This window comes from Opisthocomus hoazin, chromosome 4 (genome assembly GCF_030867145.1).
Source record: "Opisthocomus hoazin isolate bOpiHoa1 chromosome 4, bOpiHoa1.hap1, whole genome shotgun sequence".
Taxonomy (NCBI): domain Eukaryota; kingdom Metazoa; phylum Chordata; class Aves; order Opisthocomiformes; family Opisthocomidae; genus Opisthocomus; species Opisthocomus hoazin.
This window is the reverse complement of record NC_134417.1, coordinates 93,299,582-93,320,011: the sequence shown is the minus strand read 5'-3', so window position 1 is coordinate 93,320,011 and position 20,430 is coordinate 93,299,582. Positions and strand designations below refer to the sequence as shown.

Sequence of the window (20,430 nt, the reverse complement as noted above, 5' to 3'; positions counted from 1 at the left end):
AAGGCAGGAAAAAAAGCATGAGTGGGAGAAGAGAGTGACTGTGAGTCATCAGAAGGAGGTAGCATCCACAGACCGGGCCATGAAAGTAGCTCTGTTCTTTCCCGGTGTGCATGCACTGACCATCTACTTTTTCAGTTTGCAGCCATAGAGGGAATTAATGGAAAGAAACACATTAAAGCATATCACTCTGGTAATAGAAATAAAGGTCAAAAAATCCTGGACTATCAAAAGAACTTGCTGGTTAGGAGCTACTCTGTCAATCAACTTTTCTTCCTGCCATGGGTCTGAAATTAAGCAGCACTAAATAGCACCTGTGCTGGGAAAAGAAAAATCACATTTTTTTTTCTCCATTAGTTAGTTCCAGTAGCTCATTTATTGGTGACATCTTGACTTGGATGTCTCACAGGTCTAAAACCAAGGATATGAACTTTCTATGTGGATTGACAGATCTTTCACTTCGTGCGAAACAGGGTCGCATCTCAAGAATAAGCAGGGATATGCTGATGTGCATCTGCTTTACCATCTGTGTGTGCAACTAACCTAACAAAGGAGCGAAATAATGAAGAAACTAGTGACTTACCTCTCCATTGCAAAAACAGTATATGATGGCAACAAAAAATCCCTGGAAGGAAGAAGAGACAACATATTGATGTTAATCTTGCTACATGTGAGTATCTCTTTCCTGATGCTCCCCAGGGTCCCTGTGTTCCTCTGAAATCAATGACATTTATAATGTGCTATATGCATAAGAAACCTTGCACTGTTCAGTAGCGTATGAGAGACAGACAAACATAGCCATTTCCCAGCAGACTATTGACAAAATAGTTGTGTGTATACATGTACGTGTGTGTGTGTATACATATATAAGCCCTCTGGGTCATGGTTTAGCTAACAGGTCTATTTTCACCCCCAGATCTTTTGCAAAGTATCTGAGATGGTAGTGGGTGTGTGGGAAGGGGGTGGGGAGTGGGGTCTCCCTCACTGGGGGTGTTCATGAACATACTGGACAAACACTTCCAGTGTTTTACATGTAGCAGATCCTGCTGCAGGACGGGAGGGTGGAAGATGGTCCCGATGGGACTTTTCCAGCCCTGGCTGCAAGTAGAGCAGCTCATGTGTGTGGCAGAACTGGTTGAGTGGGATCAACAAAGGAATTCAGATGTCAGAAAATCATCTACACGTTTTTGTTGGCCAATAGCTTATGCAGGTCTTGCTGAGGTCACCCACTATTTTATCGCATCTGCACCCAACAGGAATTGTGGAAGCGCATGAATGCAAGCTTGGTCCCCATCTCCCTCACAGTTTCTCCAAACTGTCATCTGGCCAGACCCACTGTCCACTTTTCATCATCCACAGTGGTCAACCATGACGATGGGGACTAGCACACAAGCCAAAAGTTAATCTCTCAGGGAAGGGCGTGCGGTGACTATCAAACACTGCTCTGGCTGTAGAGAGTTGTGTATTATTGCTGTTGTGTCTTATATAGGACCAGTCCTGTAACTGAACCTGCTTTTTGCCCAAACTTAGAACTGAGGAATCCATTCACAGGACTGAAAGACAACTTGGGACAAGCAGATTGGAAGCTAATGTGAAACAACATGTCTCTGTGGACCTTACCAGCTTGTGTCTAACCTGGATCGAAAGGGATTTATTTTGTGGAGTAAGCTATCTTTCAACAGGAATATTTTTTTTGTTGGATACACTGAGCCTTTATATGTTGTATTTTGCAAATATAAAACATACTTGGTGCTAAAATACTGTCAGATCACCTTGTGAATGAAATCTGGTGTATTGTAAAAACAGCCCAGCTTCCAAAGACAACAGTTTTCACTCTCATTTCCCTCCTGTCCCCATTGAAATTCTCATTTTTTGCCCCCATAATTTAACGGTTACAATACCTGGAAAGAGTTGAACAGCATTTCATAGTGCATTTGAACTTGCCAAAGAATCCCTGACACATCTGTGTATGGCATAGCCATGAAAACAATATAGTGAACGCCAAACAGAGGCATAAGAACAAGGGTAGATTTCAGCAGCTTCCTGCAGCAATAAGGAAAGAGAAAGACACAGAGAAATTAGTGGATGGGATGAACCTCCCAGCCAGGCTCGTTCACCTCATACCTTGGACACAAGTCGTATGTAATTTCTTTCTTGCTCACATGCCCCCTTGGCCACCTGCAATTTCAAATTTTTGCTTCTCTTACGGCATGTGACACAACCCAGTCCATCCTCCAGCATGTCTTGACATGCTAGTCTAACCCTCTCCACATGCATGCCCCCATGTGATGCAGTTGAACGTAGAGATGAAGACACTGAGATGTCTTTTTCCACCTCAGGCTATCCCCAGCTTTGGGTCAGAGTCATGGGCAGAGGGTGGAAGGGTGACTGGAAAAAAAAGTGCGCTGGTGCTTCCAGCCCTCAGCCTCTGACTGGCACTAAATCTCCGTCTCCTTAAAGGATGGTTCTGCTTCAACATACAATATCTGGAGACGGTCCTATACAACCTATAGTAGCTGACACTGCTGGAGCAGGGGGGACTTGGACTAGATGACCTCCAGAGATTCCTTCCAACCTCCACCTTTCTGTGATTCTGTGATTCTGTCTGCTTACTGAGGCAAGACATGAGTCACAGAATCACAGAATCACAGAATGGTAGGGGTTGGAAGGGACCTCTGGGGATCACCCCGTCCAACCCCCCTGCCAAAGCAGGTTCACCCAGAGCAGGCTGCACAGGACCTTCCAGGCAGGTTTTGAATATCTCCAGAGAAGGAGACTCCACAACTCCTCTGGGCAGTCACTTCCAGTGCTCTGTCACCCTTAAAGCAAAGAAGTTCTTCCTTGGATGAAAGTCCACCCTGGTTTAGTGTCTCCTGTGCAATGAACAAGGCTGGTGGAGAAGGAAGTGCATCTAGGAGTAGAATTACTCTACATATTGAGGGGAAGAGAGTGATGCACTGTGGGGTAAGCAGGAGGTGAAGACTCTTGGGAGTGCACTATCACCTGGAATGCCCCTTTTAAAAGAAGAAGCTCCATCTCTGCCTAGGACCTGTGTTGGGGGACTTGGCAGAGGTACAATGGAACCCCAAGTACTTGGCTGGGCTTGCTCCTGAGGGAGTCAGCCTTGCCTGGAAGTGATGTTAATTGAAGGATTATACCTTCTGCCAAGAGTTACTGCAAGTCACCAAGTGCAGGCAATTATTGAGAAGGGCAGACATCACTACCAGAAGGACCAGGTACCTCCTCTGTCCAGCAAATGGAAACCACTGAGGGAATTTAACACATTAAAAGGAGAAGGCCCCATCCAAACCATAATTAATAGCAAGCTTCAGCCAGGGAGAAATAAACAAATAGATAAATCAGAGCCCTGACAGGGCAGTAAAGAAAAATGGAGAGATGTTTTCCTGCCAAATCTCATTCCTGCTTCACATGAAATGTCTTGTGTTTGGAGAGTGAGATGGTAGCGATGAGCTCATGGTTTGCAGCCCAGATCGTTCTGCTCTCCCCCCTCTGCATGTGGCATACTGGTCAGTCGAGCTCAGGAGATTATTAGAAGCCTCAGGAACTCTCAAACAGCCGAGATGTCTCAGAAAACTGCTTTTTCTGTCCAGTTTTGACCATGTTACAAATATTCTAAATTATCAAGAGAGAAGAGTTGGCAGAACAAAGGAAAACAAAACAAACAAGGAAAGGCCAGATTTCCAGCAAAGAGTCAGAAACCTTTTTTCGTTTCAGCAAAAGCACTGAAACTTGCACTGAAGGGCAGACTGAAGAAATAGACCAAGTTTTACAAAGCACAGGAGGGAAATAGATAGAAATAAATAAATAAATTGGTACAAGTTTTAGGGGCTTCAACAGCATAAGCAATGCTTTTATTTTTGCACTCTTGGCTCAAGGCCAGCACAGTCACTTCCAAACTGGCCGAAGAGACTGAATTCCTCTCTTTAACCTCTGAGGCAGGTCCTCCAGGTTGGATTTGAAAGATGTTTAAACTGCAGTTGATTCATTCTGCATTATCAGACTTGGAAGATCGCATTCTTCTCGCCTTATATTAGGTGTCTACACTCTAGACACCGTGAACTAATGGCTTTAGACTGAAGGAGGGTAGAATTAAATTAAATATAAGAAAGAAATTCTTCACCATGAGGGTGGTGAGGCCTTCTCACAGGTTTCCCAGAGAAATTTTGGCTGCCCCCTCCTAGAAGTGTTCAAGGCCAGGTTTGACGGGGCTTTGAGCAACCTGGTCTGGTGGAAGGTGTCCCTGCCTATGGCAGGAGGGTTGGAACTAGACAAGCTTTAAGGTGTTTTCCACCTCAAACTGTTCCATGATTCTGTGGTGATTCCATAAATTAGTCACCCTGGGCTCCCTCTATGGACAAGGAGGTGAAACGGGGACTTTAACATCTCCAGAAAGTGCAGAGGGTATGTGACTCACCTGTACTGTTGTCTTGAGTCACACCTCCCTGCATTCGTCTCTCGTAGCTTTGTTGCTAGGACTCTGATAATGTTGATAAAAAGAATAAAATTTACCTGGAAGAGGTGGGGAAAAAAAAACAACAAAGAAAGGATAACTGTTAAACAAGGTCCAGACAATGATAGTGTTGTTTAGTTAATGTTTTCCTCAAGATGAGTCAGGGGGCTGTGGCACACAGTGACCTGATCATACTGTTTCTGAAGCTCCTTGTGGTAGAGCTTGTCCTGTGGAAGGGGTAAGCTCCACAGGGAAGACCCTGTGTTTGGTGGAATCCGGTCAGCTGTATTTAACTTGAATGGCTGAGAGAGATGAGAGAATGGCTTTCTCTGACAAAGTGTGAGCATCTCACATGGAAACACCTACATCTGAGCTAGCCAGCCCAGCAGACACCTGATAACTGTGTATGATGTCATTATATTAAGGCAGTGCTTACCAGGAATTCTGAGATATGGACTACAGACAACTCTCAGTATTTTTCACATAATCCTTTTTTAAAACTCCATACAGTGATATGGGTTATTTTCATGGCCTCATAAATCTCTAAAACTTAGCTTCGAGTCCAGGAATTAGAGCAGAACTAGCTTATATTTGTCTCTTGCAGCCTACCTGAGATTAAGATCTCCTCGGGCTAAGAGAAGTGTTAGAGGATACCTTTCTATATTTCGGTGTGCAAAAGGAAAGAAGACAAAGCAAACTGCACCATGACGAAGACATAGAATTGACCTAACAAGAGGTGACAGATCAAGCATGCAAAAGGGCAATATAACTGTAAAATTTCTGCTGCATGTCTCCTGCTAACTCTCCCTCCAGACGAGTGTTTAGTCTCGAGACCAGATACAGACAGTGAGGAAATAATATCTACTTCCTATGCAGAGAGGCACATCTGTGAACCCGTCTTGTGGCCAGCCACTCAACAAAGCTAATCTAGTCCTATAGGAACATGCTCATGATGACCCGTGCAGTAAAAGGAAACAGCAACAGCTCATGGCTATGCTGTCACTTAACAGAAAAGAAAAATAGGGATGTGTTTGAGGAATCCCAAGTCTTTGAAGCTCCTCAGAGCTTGGTTTCGCTGGAGCTGGGATTACACCTGGTGTTGCCCCAGACATACCCATTCTTGGGACTACGGTAAGGCCACAAGCAGAACCATTGTGCACTGGCAGATCTAGATGGCTGGGCTAACGCTTGCGCCTATGGGTTTCTCTGGAGTCTTGCAGCAGTCATTTGACTTGTCAGATGCCAGTATAGCAGCACTTCAAGGAAACAAATTACCACACCACACACAGGTTCATAGTTTTATGCCAGAAGGCACCGTTGTGAACCTCTAGTTTGATCTCCTGCAAAACACAGTCCATAAGACCTCCTTGTATTCATTTTTGTTTGAGCTATAGCAGAGCTGGGTTTCAGTGTTTCCATGACGGAGATCCTACCACAACCATTGGTAAGTCGTTCCAACGGTTAATTACCCTCACTGTTAAAACAAGTAGTTCCCTGAGCCACTGAATGAACATGACCTGGTTTGCTATGGCTTTGTCTTCTGTGGTTGGATTCCTTCTCCTTTAACGAGGTGCAAGTTCATTTTGAACAGCTCTCCTCTGTGTTAAAAAGGAGGTAAGGTCCTATTACACCCTTTCCCTTGAAGAGGCATTAGTATAATTTCTCTCCTGTATCTATTCGACTGTTTTCATGACGTTTGTGGCAATTTAACATCCATGCAACTCCATTCCCTTAGCTACATTTGGTTGGAATTTACTGACTGGCACAAAAATTATAAGGGAGGGATGGGACAGACCGACAGGCAGAGAAGCACACAGCCTGGGGGCATATAATTAATTTTCATTGGAAACCAATCTGAAAGGAAAAAAAAACGGCAGGCTTTGTTTCTCATATGAGTTTTTCTAGATTCAAAGATTCAAAAGTGGGATCTTGTTCCGCATTTGTCAGCTAAATTGAAGATGTCCAACCTTATCACAGTCAGGAGGAAAACTCCTCTGACTTCATGAAATGTGTGCTTTAGAAGTTCTATAAGACATCCAGACAACTATTCAATTGTTATATGGCATCCGTAACATCAAAGTTAGCAGCACAGTGGAGGGATTTTAAGCCCCTCAGCCTCCAAATTCTCTGCGAATACATCCAGAAAATGCATATATTAGTCCAGCAACATATGACCAGCCAGTGTGGGAACTGAAAAGGCAGCCAAGTGAACAATATGAACCCACAGAAATGAAACAGAAACAACCCACAGAATATTTTTGCATGATAAATAGCTGCATTTGCAAATAGCCAGGGTACAAGCACAGCAGAGCCTCAAGGAGAAACATTATTTTCACAAGGATGAGCCTCAATTGAGCTCTTTCTCCTCTGTTAATTGGGCTTTAAATTAAATGCAGTGGGGTTGCTGGCATTCGTCTGGTTGAACTGTACGAACTTTCTTCTCTATCATACTATTTTGTTTCCTATGACCATGATGTGGGCTTGGTGACTTGTTTCTTTCAAGGTGCAGAACTAATTGCAAGAGCCAAGCAGAGAATTTCCACCGTAAGTAAATTCTAAGGAAGAAAAAAAGCAAAAAAAACCCCCAAGTCTGAAGCAGCTCACCTAAGTACACATATGAGCGTATTTATCTCAGAAACTATCCTGCTGTTTATATGCAGATGGTCTGATTTTCTTCTCACCCACACTGATCATATTTCAAGGCCTTCTGATTTGTGAGTCAGAAGGAAGTGTATAGAGCTTGATGCAAAACCCCCTGAAGACTGTAGAGACATCCTTACTGACTCCACTCAGCTACCCGTGGATGAACATGAAGGGGGACTAGGATGTGTGGCAGTGTGAAAGCTCTATCGCATGCATTCATCTAACCATAAGAAAATGGAGTGATGGAGAACCATAGAGAAAAACAGAGGGAGGAAAGAGGGTAATTAATGAAAACTGTGAAAGCAGGTTCTCTAGCTAATTAGGACACTGCTCAAGCAAACACATAACCACCCACTGAATTCACTTTGTGTAGATAATCACATCTTATAATGACCTCTCCAGGTTGCGAGAGTTCAGTCCTGTGTCTGGATAACGTCACTTAGAGCCTTTCCATCCCTTCCGGCTGGGGTCTGAAGTGATCTTCCATCAGCGATTAACATTATGTCTGACTGTAGCTGGAACGGTTTAACTTTCATTCCCACCTTTGAGGTATCCCAAGCTTTTACCAGTTGAGAAAGAGGAGTCTGAAACAATCTGATGGCGCTGAAACACACCCGGGGAAAAGCTTTAGTCCAGCTACGGAACCAACTAGGGATGCCTGGTGAGTACATGTTATGACTCCTGAGGGTTTCCAGTGTCTCATGGGTTGGAAATATTGGCTTGAATGTTAGTTACCTTAATGATTTTAGTGTCTTGCCCCTGCGTCATTTTTCTCTCCTAAGCAAAACGCGAAGTTGCTTATAAACCTCTCTGCTGCCTGCAGCTATCAAACTTACTAACAGGTCAAATATAAGAACCTTAAAGTGAGACACAGAGACTCCATACTATTAAGGGAGGAGCTGTGTTAACAAGGTGATTAGGATAGGGCAGCCTGGCTCAACTCCTGCTGCTAAGCCTGCTTTGACCAAAGGCACTACCTCCCACCCCTCATAATCAGCCAGTACTCACCACGATAGCTGCCAGGATGGGCACCTGAATAATCCATTTTAAATTGCCAGCACTCAAGTCCCAACACCTGAGAAGAGATTGACATCCCATCAGGAAATCTTTGGTTACAAAGAGCAATGGACTCAGGTATCTTGTTGGATAAATCCATCCTGGAGGGATGGGTTCCTCCAAAGCCTGGTGAGGTGGAAAGAGCTAGCTCTAACACTGCTTCCAATCAGCATGGCTTTGAAATAGCCCTTCTCCTGCTGTTATACTCTTCAAAGCTGAAACTACTACTAAATGTGTTTAAAGTTATGCTCTCCAGATGGTGGAACAACTATTTCCACAGTCGTCAAACTTGTCCCTTCAGGGCAAGAACCCACCCTTTTCTAATTCTTCTTCACTTCCTTATCAGAAAAAAACTATACTAGGAGTAATCCAGCTTTCATGAAAACAAGAAAGTCTGAACTGGCCTAATATTACCTCTTGGAATAAACCCACACAACTTTGCATGGGGACAGGTCCTGTCTGAAGACATGGTGATGGGGACAGTACTGTGGTTCTACATTCAGTTCCTGTGCTCCCGTCAGCCCTGCTCTTGCAGTGAGACCCAGCCATGGCCCACAAAAGTCTTTATCTCCTTTTCGTCTTCAGCTGTTATCCAAGTGAGGACTGGAAGGGCAAACTGTTGGTAGGGTGGATGTTGGGCTACAGTCCTCAGTCTGCCAAGAAGGGATTGAGCACTATTTCCTCCCAGGCATTTCCAGCAGCCATTGAATAAGGTCACTCAGTGTTAATTACTCTGTCTGAATTCTCTCCAACCACGGAGGGAGGAGTGCCACAGGCTTTTCTTTATCTGAGCCAGACAGCCCCCACATGGCAGCTGCAGTTTTCGTTTCACGGGCCAAACGCTGCCCAGGCAGCTATTCAAGGAAAGTGAGAGGCAGGGGCAGAGAAACCACTGGTGCTGACTGAAAGGCTCTACGAGGATGAGCCTGTGCCAATGTAGATGCGTCACACTCCAGTAACTGTGCTACTCCATCCTTCCAAGCCTAGAGCTGAAATCCCGTTTGGAAAGCAGTGTCCTCCCAGGGAAATCCATTTGAAAAGTCATCTGGGGACCCCCACACTTTTGCTGGGACATCGTGGGCAGATGAAACCCATTGTGTGGTCAAGCCTATGCGTTATGGGCGGAAAATGTGATTGGGTGTTTGAAGATTGGATACTATAGATTGTTCATTCAGCATACTGTAAGAATATGAGGCCGTGAGGGTGCATTTGTAGGACCAAAGAAGCAGCTGATCCATATCTTGTTTCTGACAGTAGCCAGAAGCTGATATTTAAGGTGGAACAGGCAAGCAGGTAGTAATATTTTTCTAGAACATTGCAGTTCAGGATGGCTTCCTGAGCCAGAGTATTACAGAATATGTAATACTTCTAGAGGAATTTATCTTCCCTGAATTTGTACAAATACTTTTTAAACCTAAGGGCATGCTGGCATCTACAGCTTCTGCAGGGATGAGTTACAGCTTCATGGCCTCATCAATGCCCAACCGCCTTCTTTGGCTGTGCTGAACCTGCTGTCTCCCATCTTCGTTCCCATTCATTCAGGGTTTTCAAAGATCCCTGTCCTGTCCCTGCCTAGCTGGGAAGCAGTCCCCTTTTAGCCGCAGGGATAACAGCTGCAGGTGTTCATATTTATCAAATTCTGTAAAATGAAAGGAAAGCTAGGAAAACTGTACCCACAAGTTTGTGAACTTCACAGTAGAAATCACTTCTGGCTTTGCCTGATTCCTTTTATCCCTTTGATTCACCCACAGAGTCACCTGTACCAACAGCCCCACAAAAGCATCACATGTTAAAAGGAGGAATGAAAATCTGATGAGACTTACTCTGTGTCGGCTAGAGTGGCTCTCACGCTGGCCCATGCTGTAACAAATACAGCAGGGAGTCCTGCAAAAAAACACAGGTCAAATGGTGTGAGCAGGTGGACTAGAAGACTCTGTTACCATAAGCCCAGGCGGAACAGGCTAGAGAAGGAGGGAAGAAGGAGATTTTAAAAATTCAGGCATAATTTAGACTAGGAAAGGCTGATCTTGGTCTCATGTTTTTTCCGTAGTCCAAATGGTAAACCAAATAGTGTCAAGGAGCGTTTTCTGGAAGACAAAATGTCATGACCTAGACATGTCCACCCCACTGAACTCTCCTGGCTTTCAAAACAGAGTAGCTTGTTTACCCAAGCTGCCGGTGAGGAGTGGTCAAGGCTTAAGCAACCTCCTGCTTTATGTTTGGGAGATGCCCAGCTGGTCGGGGCCTCAGATGGGTCATGAGCTTAACAGGATAAATCGTCAGGTCCGGTGCCTTTCCTCTAGGACTACTTTAGAGATACATAGCCTGTAGTACTTGAGCCTGGCTGACTGATACCCGCTCTAGCCAACTTATTCATTTTGAAGCAGAGAAGGGTTTTGTGCAGCACAGTTTGCCCAAGATATTTGTTCCCTTCCCCTGATGTCAAGGAAAGGTGGATCTGCAGTCCGTCTCAGATTGTTTCTCCCAGCACAGGGCTGGATGTGTTAGAAACTCTTTAAATGTGACAGACTTGCTGCATGAAGCAGATAAATGCTAAAATTTGGGGTAATGCTTGCAAAATACTCTATGTAAACGTTCATTCCCAAATGAACTACTGACATTTCAGCCCAGTTACAGTGGGCGTCATCTTTTCCCTGTAAAAAGTAAAAGAATCATCAATATCCAAATGCAATCTTCTATTTATTTTTTTAGGGTCCAGTTCTGCTTTATTTGTACAACTGAGTCCCCTACTGGCTTCCCTTAAAAGGCAAGGTCAAATCCACAGTAGCTTCCACAAATTCAAGAAGAATAACCCCTTTCAGGTTAAAAAAAAATAAAAAAATTAAAAAATAAATAAAGGCGACATTTATCACTGATGACTGTAAATATGCTATTCACATTCTAAGCTCACTGGAGCTCGGCATGCATAAGCACACGCTTAACTTTCAGCATGCACTTAAGTCTCATTAGAGCGCTTAAAGGCTTTCCTGACCACGGGCGCTTTCCTGAGCTGGGGTGTGGAGCAGGGACGCCCGTCTTATACACACGTGGACAACGGGGCCGTTATCTTGGTTGGAACCTTTAAATGCCATGGTAATACAAGAAAGCATAAATAATTAAACACAGAGCCTCACTCAGGACCAGCACAGCAGCGCTGCCTACAAAGATACGTTTATAAGGAATGCACCCTGCTTTACCAGTCCCCTGTGATGGCTGCCATTGGAGAGAAAATACTTAACCTATTGCTCTGGGAACTCATGAGCATGTGCAGCTGAGGCTCTGTGGAAGGTGATGGTTTATTGCAACAAGCACTATCTATTTCCTCCTCACTGCTAATCACCTACCTATGAAAAATACGTGCGTGCTCCGAACTACTGGCTGAGCTATCAAAGGCTTAGGTGTATGTAAATTTTCTGAAAACATTAGTGATATTCCAGTTTCTATCAACCAAGAAACCATGTTGAGAGGCTGGCATGCCTGCTGCCTGCCTGCGAGGCGGTGGATGTTCCTCTGCAATTGGGAAGTTAAGCTTAAAAAACAGATTGTTTCAGAGATTTGGATGCATTTGACACGTGCTTGTTCCTGCCTAGCCTGTCCTGTACTTCAGAAAAGACACTGTTCCCATTCATACTGATCTTGTGCTGTGTTCAAGGTTCCTAGCAACAGTAAAACATACAGGAGAAAATAATTGTACCTAAAAAATCCCTATGTGTGAATTTATTGTGCCCTGTGCACTGCTGCCTTGCTCTGTTCAGGCAAGCTTAGGAAAAGGATCCTTGACTTTTTCTGCCAAACACACAAAGTGAATTCCTGGCACCAGTTTCATTGCTACGTTTGTCTTTCTGCGCCTCTTACATAGTTGTTTTTTTTCAGTGTGAACAATCGTAAATGTCCTTAAATTTATAAAAAGTGGTATGAGTCCTCCCTCTCCCTTTCCTCTCCCTCATTTTTAGGTTCTCTCTGCATCAATGTAAGATGGACTGCTTGGGCTGTCAGGTAATTTCTGGTGTTCAATCTTTTCCTCCCACTCTGGTAAGCTCCTCTCTCAATGTGAAGAGTAAGAAGGCTTAGCTTTGCCTCCAGCATCTCTTTTACTTTCAGAGGGTGATGACTTTTTGGTGTCTCCACTTGAAAGTCCCGGTCTATGATGCCCCAAGACTGACAGTCCCTCCTGCTGAGCACTCACAGCGCCCATTGATGGGAGAGCCACTAACCTGAAAATCAGGACTGAGGTTCTCAAAGTCAGACATCCAGAGATATCCACAAACTAGACACCCAAGAGGATGCAGCTCCACAAGCAGGAAAGTCACATGTGATTAGATGCATCTGGCCAACCCACCAGAGAAAGGAAAGTGAGTCTCCAAAAAGCCTGTGGTCTCCTCGGTGGCTGTGAGCTCAGACAGATGCAGGTGTGGGTGGATGTGGATGTATGCATGTCCTCCCCCTTGCACGCACATACCCCACGTGCATGACCGGTGTGATGCAGGACGAACCCTACCGGGCGGCGATGCCGTGAGTGACTTCTACAGAATCCACATTGTATGCGCTGTGCATTTCCAGTCAATACACACAGTGTGTACAATGCAGGTGCTATAAAGTCAGGTATCTCCCCAGCAGCTGGAAAAAGTGCAGATCTCAAACTGGGCAAAGTCTGGTGGCCACCCCAAGCCCCCTGGCTCTCCTCTGTCACTTTTCTTGTGTATGTGTCACCTAGCAGGTGGAAAAATGTCTTTCATGCATGTGTCAAAGCTGTGAGTAAGAGAGGCTGTTGCAAAGCGACTGCTAGAAGAAAGCTTATGAATAAAGACCTTATGTAGGCCTGGAGAAATCTGGTCTTGGTTCCCTGATATTTGAAAATCTCTCTGAGGAACAATGCATGTGTTTTTCCTGTCCCTCTCTGTCACAGTTTCCTAATATTAAATGGGGTTAACAATACCCTCTTATGCCTCTTGTCCTGTTAGGTACGAATACTTTCAGGCCAAGATGATTTCTGCTTAGATAAACATGCAGGGCTCACCAACGTGACCTTTTGGACCTCAGCACCTCTAACAGTAATACATCGATCTATCGGTCTTTTCCAGGTCTCCCTGCAATCCTCATGTGCACCGTAGATGAAAGACAGTGCAGTCCAGCCAGGGGGGGAATTAACATGGTGTGAAGGAAAAATGCCAGTGGAATCAGCTTGGGTTTTCTAGCTATTGGTCATGCTGCCTAGACTTCCTTCATAAAACAGCTGCAGGGAACTCGAAGTCTGCTGGGGAATTTATTGTTGCCCATAATATCATTATTTATTTATTTTTGTTGGGTGCTGGCAAGGAACAAGTTCCTTTCCATCATCAATGTCTCCCTTGCAAGAAGGGGCACTGTGGACTTTCACGGAGCTGTGCTCCCTTGCGCCAGTGAGGGAGTGGATTGAAAAGACTCAACAGAAATCTTTGGGTCTGGCATCAAAGAGTAACTATACATTCTGGTTTCCTCAGTAGTCTGGAAATAAAATGTTGTAGGGTGATTTTTGCTCCTTACCCCCACCCTGGAAATTTCCAGGCAGGATAAATCCACTGCTGTTTATTGTTACACAAGCAAGAAAAAAAAAAATCCCATTTTCTGGGGCAAACTTGTCTTTTCTGTACCTATGTGGAATGTCGTAACTATTTATTGCTGATTCCCTGTCATTCATTGCTGTGGTATGGGCAGGATCCAGTGCCCACTGCAGGGAACTGGAGTTTTTCCACTGACTCCAGTGGGTCTTGGATTGGGTTGCCCTTTCCAGTGCCCAAAAGCTATCAAAGCAAGACGTCTGTGCGGGGATGTGTGTGTACATTATCATGCTAATCAAAACAAAGCAAAAACAAATGCAACTGGAGGGATCCTATGTTCTCATTCCAGAGGAATTTAAATTGAGCAGCCTCAAACTTTTGGAAGCACATGGATGACTGGTGTTGTGACAGGTGTGACTTCAGCTTTGTGGTTGCTCTGATAAAATGATTATACTCTGGCAGTGGTTGGAAGAATTAATGAGAGGAACCCATGCCTGTTAGACTGTTTTCCTTTGGCTGCATTACGAGCAGCATCAAGTTGGTTTTTCTTGTTAAACATACGGCATTATTTTTCAACTGCTTCCTTCTCTTCCAGAATTTGCTCTGGGGAGTTGCTTCTCTAAGTCTGCTCTGTACAGTTTAATGCCGTTTTCTGGGAAGCGAATTTTATGTAGTTTGAAGATTTGGAAGAGCATGGGGTTTGTTGCTTTTTTTTGTTTTGTTTTTTGTTCATTTGTTTTAAAAAAGAGGTGACGTCTAAAGAAAGTTCTCTTTGTCTCACAGCAGCTGAGGTAGGAAGTGCCCTGTCCCCAGAATATCTCTCTATTGATTTATTCTCCCCAAAACCTACCAGCTGGCTGGGATGAGACTTTTCCTGAGAGATGGGTGCCCACTTTGGGACTCGTATTTACACCTCACGTCTTTGTCATTCAGCACAAGCAGTTTCAGACCTACACACCAGGTCAGCGTGAGGTTAGTGAGGTGCTTGTGAATCCCTTCTTGCCCAGAATCTCAGTGGGCATGGAAGAAGGCTGGAAAGAGCCCTGCGGGATGGACTGCCCTGGACTAGTGAGTGCCTTTCTTGCTCTCATGAAGCAAAAAAAATCCAACCCAGTCCTCCATCAACTCAGATCTGCACTATCTGGCTTGCTCAGAGGTCCAGTGTTAGAGACACTGGTTTTCTTCTAGAAAAAATCAATATGCTTGAACGGGAGTGGTGTGGTGCACACATTAATCTTGTCCTAAAATGCAGTCAGGATGCGGCCAGGTGCATTTTGGACCTGGAAACAAGGAAGTGGTCCTGGGCTATACAGTTAGAAGTAACCATAGACACTTCTGAGCAGGTTTTTCCTGCAGTAAGCTCCTTTGTAGACCCACATCCCACTATTCTTAGCCATATCCTCGAGGATCATTTTTCATGTGCTACCTTACAGTCCACACGCTTCAGACAACTGCGAGCAGTTGTTTTATTGTCCTGAGCCTACCAGCACCTCATACCTCCTTGGAAGCTAAAGATGATGCCAAAAGTGAACAGAAAGCACATTCTCATCTGAAATTTGTATGCCCACAACACCTCCTACTAATGAGCACTCTCCCTGCACCCACATCCCACCCCTTTCTCCTTAATCCAGGAAAAGATGCCAAGTTAAAAGAAAAGGAAAGAAAACAAGGCCTCCTCACAAATAGCAGGTTTCTACTGGTGCTTCAACACTCGTGAAACCTCAGGGGCTGTTTAAAACAACTGAGATATGAGGTAGGAAATCAGAGCTTAGGTCTGTCTTTGGGAGCAAATGCTCACAGCCTCTTGCAACTTTCTGCCCCTCTAGCCCTACGCCTGTTTCTCAGCAGGAAGCACTTGGTAGAGCTGGGGATCACTCAGGGGGTGCACTAAAATCAGCTGTCACACGCACACATCTGCTGTCCTGGAAGAATGGGAAGATGTGCTGTCTCTCCAAGGCTAGGCTGATGCTTCCAGAGATCCTGGAAGAGCCACGGTATGGATACTGCAATTTAGAAATGATAAAGACTTCACAAGAGAGCTAAGCTGTCCTTGCAAGAGTCACTGTGTCTGACGATCACCCTGCCTCTGTCCCCTCTCCTACATTTATGTCTCTGCACTGTCTGCTTCAAAGACTACCTCCAACAGGCTTCTTACAGGTCAGCCGTAAGGAGCAGCCATGACTTACCCCAGCCAAATAACGTGAATCCCCAAAGATACTTCTTCTCTGAGAAAAATGCCATGAAGATGAGGCTGTGGAGATAGAGCCCTTCCACCAGAATCCAGTAGTAATTGGTTGTCAGGAAGTAGAGGAAGAAGGTAACCGCTACTTTACAGCCCACCTGCAACGACCACAGAAAGATGGGGTTATGTGAGGAACATGGTGTGAAATTCTTTTTCTGCATAAAGCCATGATTTGCCAAGATGGGCTGGAAAACAAGGTAGAGAAGAGAAGAGAAAAAAAATCAGAAAATTCTATTGGAGAGCCTTTACAAGGGGCAAAACTAGTGCAAGAACATAAGAGATGAGCAACTGAGAGGAAAGCTTCCCCTCAGCTGGGCATCAGGTCTCCAACAGCAGGTGAGCATGGAGGTGTAGGAGGACAGGGTACGTTTGGAGAGATGCTGACCTAATCCTACTCTCCCCCAACCCCACTGATGAGGGGCTCACATGCTTTCGAGGAGAGCTATGCTTCAACTTTTCCCTGTGATTCTTGTCCAGGTTAGAGGACAAAGGGCTGTGGCCAAGTCACATTGGTCTGGGTGGCCTAGTGCAAGTGACATCACTTGGAAGTACGACTACCTCCTCAGCTCGTGGAGAGATATGGGCATCGTGCTGAGGGTGAGTCACCTCATCCTGTCATGGATGTCCAAGACAGGGTTCTCCAGGGGTACCTGTCTTTCCTCACCGAGTGTGAAGACACCCCAGATGGCTGCTGTAGGCTTTGGCGACTGGTCCTCCAAGAGCAAACCGAAGCTGGAGGATTTCACCCACAATGTGGAGGCATTTTCTGAACGGACCTGAGCTGCAGAGTGGGAGACCTGATGGAGACTTCCAGAACACTGAGCTCAAACGGACTCATAAGCTAAACTCTCACTCCACGTTGACCTGCAATCTGTTGCTTGTTGAGAGGAAAACCCTGACTGCGACTCAATGCTCCCCTACCCTTCTGGCAGAGTGGGGCAAAGCCACCCTTCTTCCAACATTTCTCAGCCCTAGTAGAGAAGGGCTGCAAAGTAATGATGCCACATGGGGTTAGTTGGTACAAAAGGATGCATGAAGCCATCTGGATGTGGAAATGCTAGGACTCTGGGTAGTCCAGTTTCACAGGAATCTTCTGACTACCAAACACTTCCCACAGCATCAGCACATCTCCATGCTTCCCCTTAGTTTGACAGGAATACAAGCGACTTGCAGAAAATGTCAATAATAAGTACCTTGTAAATAAAAAGAGATTTTTTTACTGTGCCCAGCTCTTACGCTAATCCTTTGCCAATCAAAAAGAATATGCATCTATTATATATATATATGTACATACATGAAATATGGACATATTTACACCCATTTTCTTTTACAGATGGAGTGAGTTAAAATAGGAGGAAGATACAAATAAAAAAATCCCCAACCAGGGTTAATAATAATTTTATATTTACAAAAATCACCATCTACCTCCACACAGGGAGCATCAGGCAATAACTGCAAAGCTCCCACTTCACTTGGAAACAAAAGAAATACATTAATTGTCACCTTCACCACTTGTTTGCCTTTCAATTCAGCAGAATGGGACATGCCATTAAATTGCTAATGTTCAAAGTACGCAATATATTATCCTGATTATTCCTCATAATGAGTCCAGCCCAAGGAGAAACAGAAAACAACTCAGTAAAACATTTTGTGTTCTTTTCAAAAAGGGAGCGATTTGAAGTGTGCTGAGTGCTCCGGCCAGAGACTCACCAAATTAATGAAATGGATCTCTGAAACAGGGAGGAAACACGATAACAAATTTCCATTTGGGGGGACCTGGATGCACAATGGGACCCTTCATATATGCTGATTTTATGCAAGGGTGTTGGTGGCCAGGTTCCCGGTAGTAACCCAAGCTGTGAAAGCCTGGAGAAGACGAATGAATACACAGGCAGAAAGTTTGTTGCCATTCCACCAGTATGTTTGAGCTAGCTCGGATTTTTGGTGTGTGTTGAAGGTAACTCTGGATCTTTGATATTAAAATCTACCTTCTCTGTCTCTGCAGCATCCAACAATGCGTGGATGATGAGCTGCCATACCTAGGATCCACCATGGGAAATCTGTGACGATAACAATGACAAAGGGGAGCAGACAGCTTCAGCAGGTGGGGACAACTTTGAAACCTGAGGATGGGCTTCATCCCTCCAAGCACACGGACAATGCAGATATCTCCTTCTGAGCTTTCCATACAATGAAAAGAAACGTACTTCTGGAGTTCGGTTCACCTGACCTCACTTCCATTTTTATTTGAGGAGGTGATTTGTCATACTCGACTCAGCTGGCTTTGTTGACCATACTCACTCAGCTGACCATAGATGGAACCTGAGGTGACTAGACTGAATGAAGGTGTCTCCCTTGTAGACATTTGCTTTTTGCAGATGAACCCTACCCTTTGTTATGGTAGTGCATAATCCCTCCATTGTCCCTTCTAAAATGTCTTTCTTCAAAGATGGGAGTGATAAATCACAACAGGACCAACCAGCTATGGTTTGCTGCAAAATTACGGTGAGGTGAGATGTCTACTGCAGACCTTCTTCCTCACAAGCTACCTCTGCTCTGGCTCTGGGCTCAGGGCTGAGAGCCTCCCAAGACATGTTGAACTGTGGCTTTGCTACAACTGGGCTGTCAGTTTGATGGCACAGGTGTTACAGCATAGTGATGCCTCCATGGGTCATACAGAGAGGAGCTCCAAGTGGAAAATCATCCAGTGGCATGTTGTGGTGGGAGAAGTACATGCTGTGAAATGCAAGCACTGATTTGCCTTGCGCTGGGGTAGTCAGCGGAGTTTCCAGAGCTGTACGCTTTAGGGGGCATCAGGGCAATGTCGAAAATAGTAGACGTAGATGGGAACCAAAACATCAACCTTGACTTTATCTTTGACTGCCGTGGAGAACATCTCATCCTTAGCTCTTGGGCTAGGCAGTCCCTCTGGGCCAGTGGATTACAGAATCACAGAATCACAGAATAGTAGGGGTTGGAAGGGACCTCTGGGGGTCATCTAGTCCAACCCTCCTGCAGAAGCAGGGTCACCTACAGCAGGCTGCACAGGACCTTGTCCAGGTGGGTCTTGAATACCTCCAGAGAAGGAGACTCCACAACCTCCCTGGGCAGCCTGTTCCAGTGCTCCGTCACCCTCAGAGGGAAGAAGTTCTTCCTCATGTGCAGATGGAACTTCCTGTGCCTCAGTTTGTGCCCATTGCCCCTTGTCCTGTCACTGGGCACCACTGAAAAGAGCTTGGCCCCATCCTCCTGACACCCACCCTTCAGATATTTATAAGCATTTATTAGGTCCCCTCGCAACCTTCTCTTCTTCAGGTTGAACAAGCCCAGCTCCCTCGGCCTCTCCTCGTAGGAGAGATGTTCCAGTCCCCTCATCATCCTTGTAGCCCTGCGCTGGACTCTCTCCAGTAGCTCTTCGTCTTTCTTGAACTGGGGAGCCCAGCACTGGACACAGTACTCCAGATGAGGCCTCACCAGGGCAGTGTAGAGGGGAAGGAGAACCTCCCTCGTCCTGCTGGCCACACTCTTCTTGATGCACCCCAGGATTCCATTGGCTTTCTTGGCAGCCAGGGCACACTGCTGGCTCATGGTTAACCTGTCGTCCACCAGGACACCCAGGTCCCTCTCCACAGAGCTGCTCTCCAGCAGGTCCGCCCCAAGCCTGTACTGGTGCATGGGGTTGTTCCTCCCCAGGTGCAGGACCCTGCATTTGGCTTTGTTGAACCTCATCAGGTTCCTCTCTGCCCAACTTTCCAGCCTATCCAGGTCACGCTGAATTGAGAGGGAGTAGGAAGGGATGGGGAGAAGCAGTGGAGGGGGAGGAAAGGGGGGGAGCTGCTGTACCTCTGTAGGGTGGAAAATTCCCCCAAAAGAGTGAGGTGTCGAACAGAGAGGACAGAGACACGAAGCCCGGAGAACCAACTGCTCCGCTGATACTCACAAACTGCAGTTTATCTGCTGGAGGTGCTTCAGTAATGGATTTCAAGTCTTCCTCTGACATCCGTTCCATCTCCTCCAACGCTGACCCAGAGTACAAGACTGCGTCCTTCACGAAGATGCTCACGGCTCTCAGCATGAAGGAGACGAACAGGTGCATATGGATGTAGTTTCTAGTGCAGTGCAAACGTCTGGAGGAGGAGACAGAGAAGGGTTGGAGTAGTTTAGCCCACATGTTGGATAGACTTAGGGTCACCTCTGCTTCTGCAGAGCCCCACCTCCTCTCACCAGTTCTGTGCCACCAGAGGGAAGCAGTGCTAGTGCCACTGCTGCCCTGTGCTCATGGTTCGCCCATGGGGTCGGTAAATGAATGAACACCAGCTCCAGGGGTTTGGTTGCAGCACACTGCTGCTGACTTTGCAGCAGAACAATGTTATGCCTGTACCCATTTATACTCCTTTATATCTGGCTGTGAAATCTTCAAAGAAATCGGGATGCATTTTGCCTGCATCAGGCATGGGTATTGAGCCTGGATGCAGTGGGAAGTG

At 45.6% G+C, this 20,430-nt stretch overlaps 1 protein-coding gene across 1 annotated transcript in view; it reads right to left on the bottom strand.

The window, feature by feature from the left end:
• The window catches only part of PTH1R (parathyroid hormone 1 receptor), a 130,574-nt gene that overhangs the window by 7,285 nt on the left and 102,859 nt on the right, over positions 1–20,430 (bottom strand). Inside the window, exons 6-12 of the mRNA XM_009938327.2 lie at positions 19,887–20,073; positions 15,891–16,044; positions 9,991–10,051; positions 8,120–8,186; positions 4,433–4,527; positions 1,899–2,040; positions 581–622 (exon numbers count right to left, since the gene is read on the bottom strand). Of these exons, the coding sequence (XP_009936629.1) occupies positions 581–622; positions 1,899–2,040; positions 4,433–4,527; positions 8,120–8,186; positions 9,991–10,051; positions 15,891–16,044; positions 19,887–20,073 (748 nt within the window). The remainder of the gene's footprint in view (positions 1–580; positions 623–1,898; positions 2,041–4,432; positions 4,528–8,119; positions 8,187–9,990; positions 10,052–15,890; positions 16,045–19,886; positions 20,074–20,430) is intronic.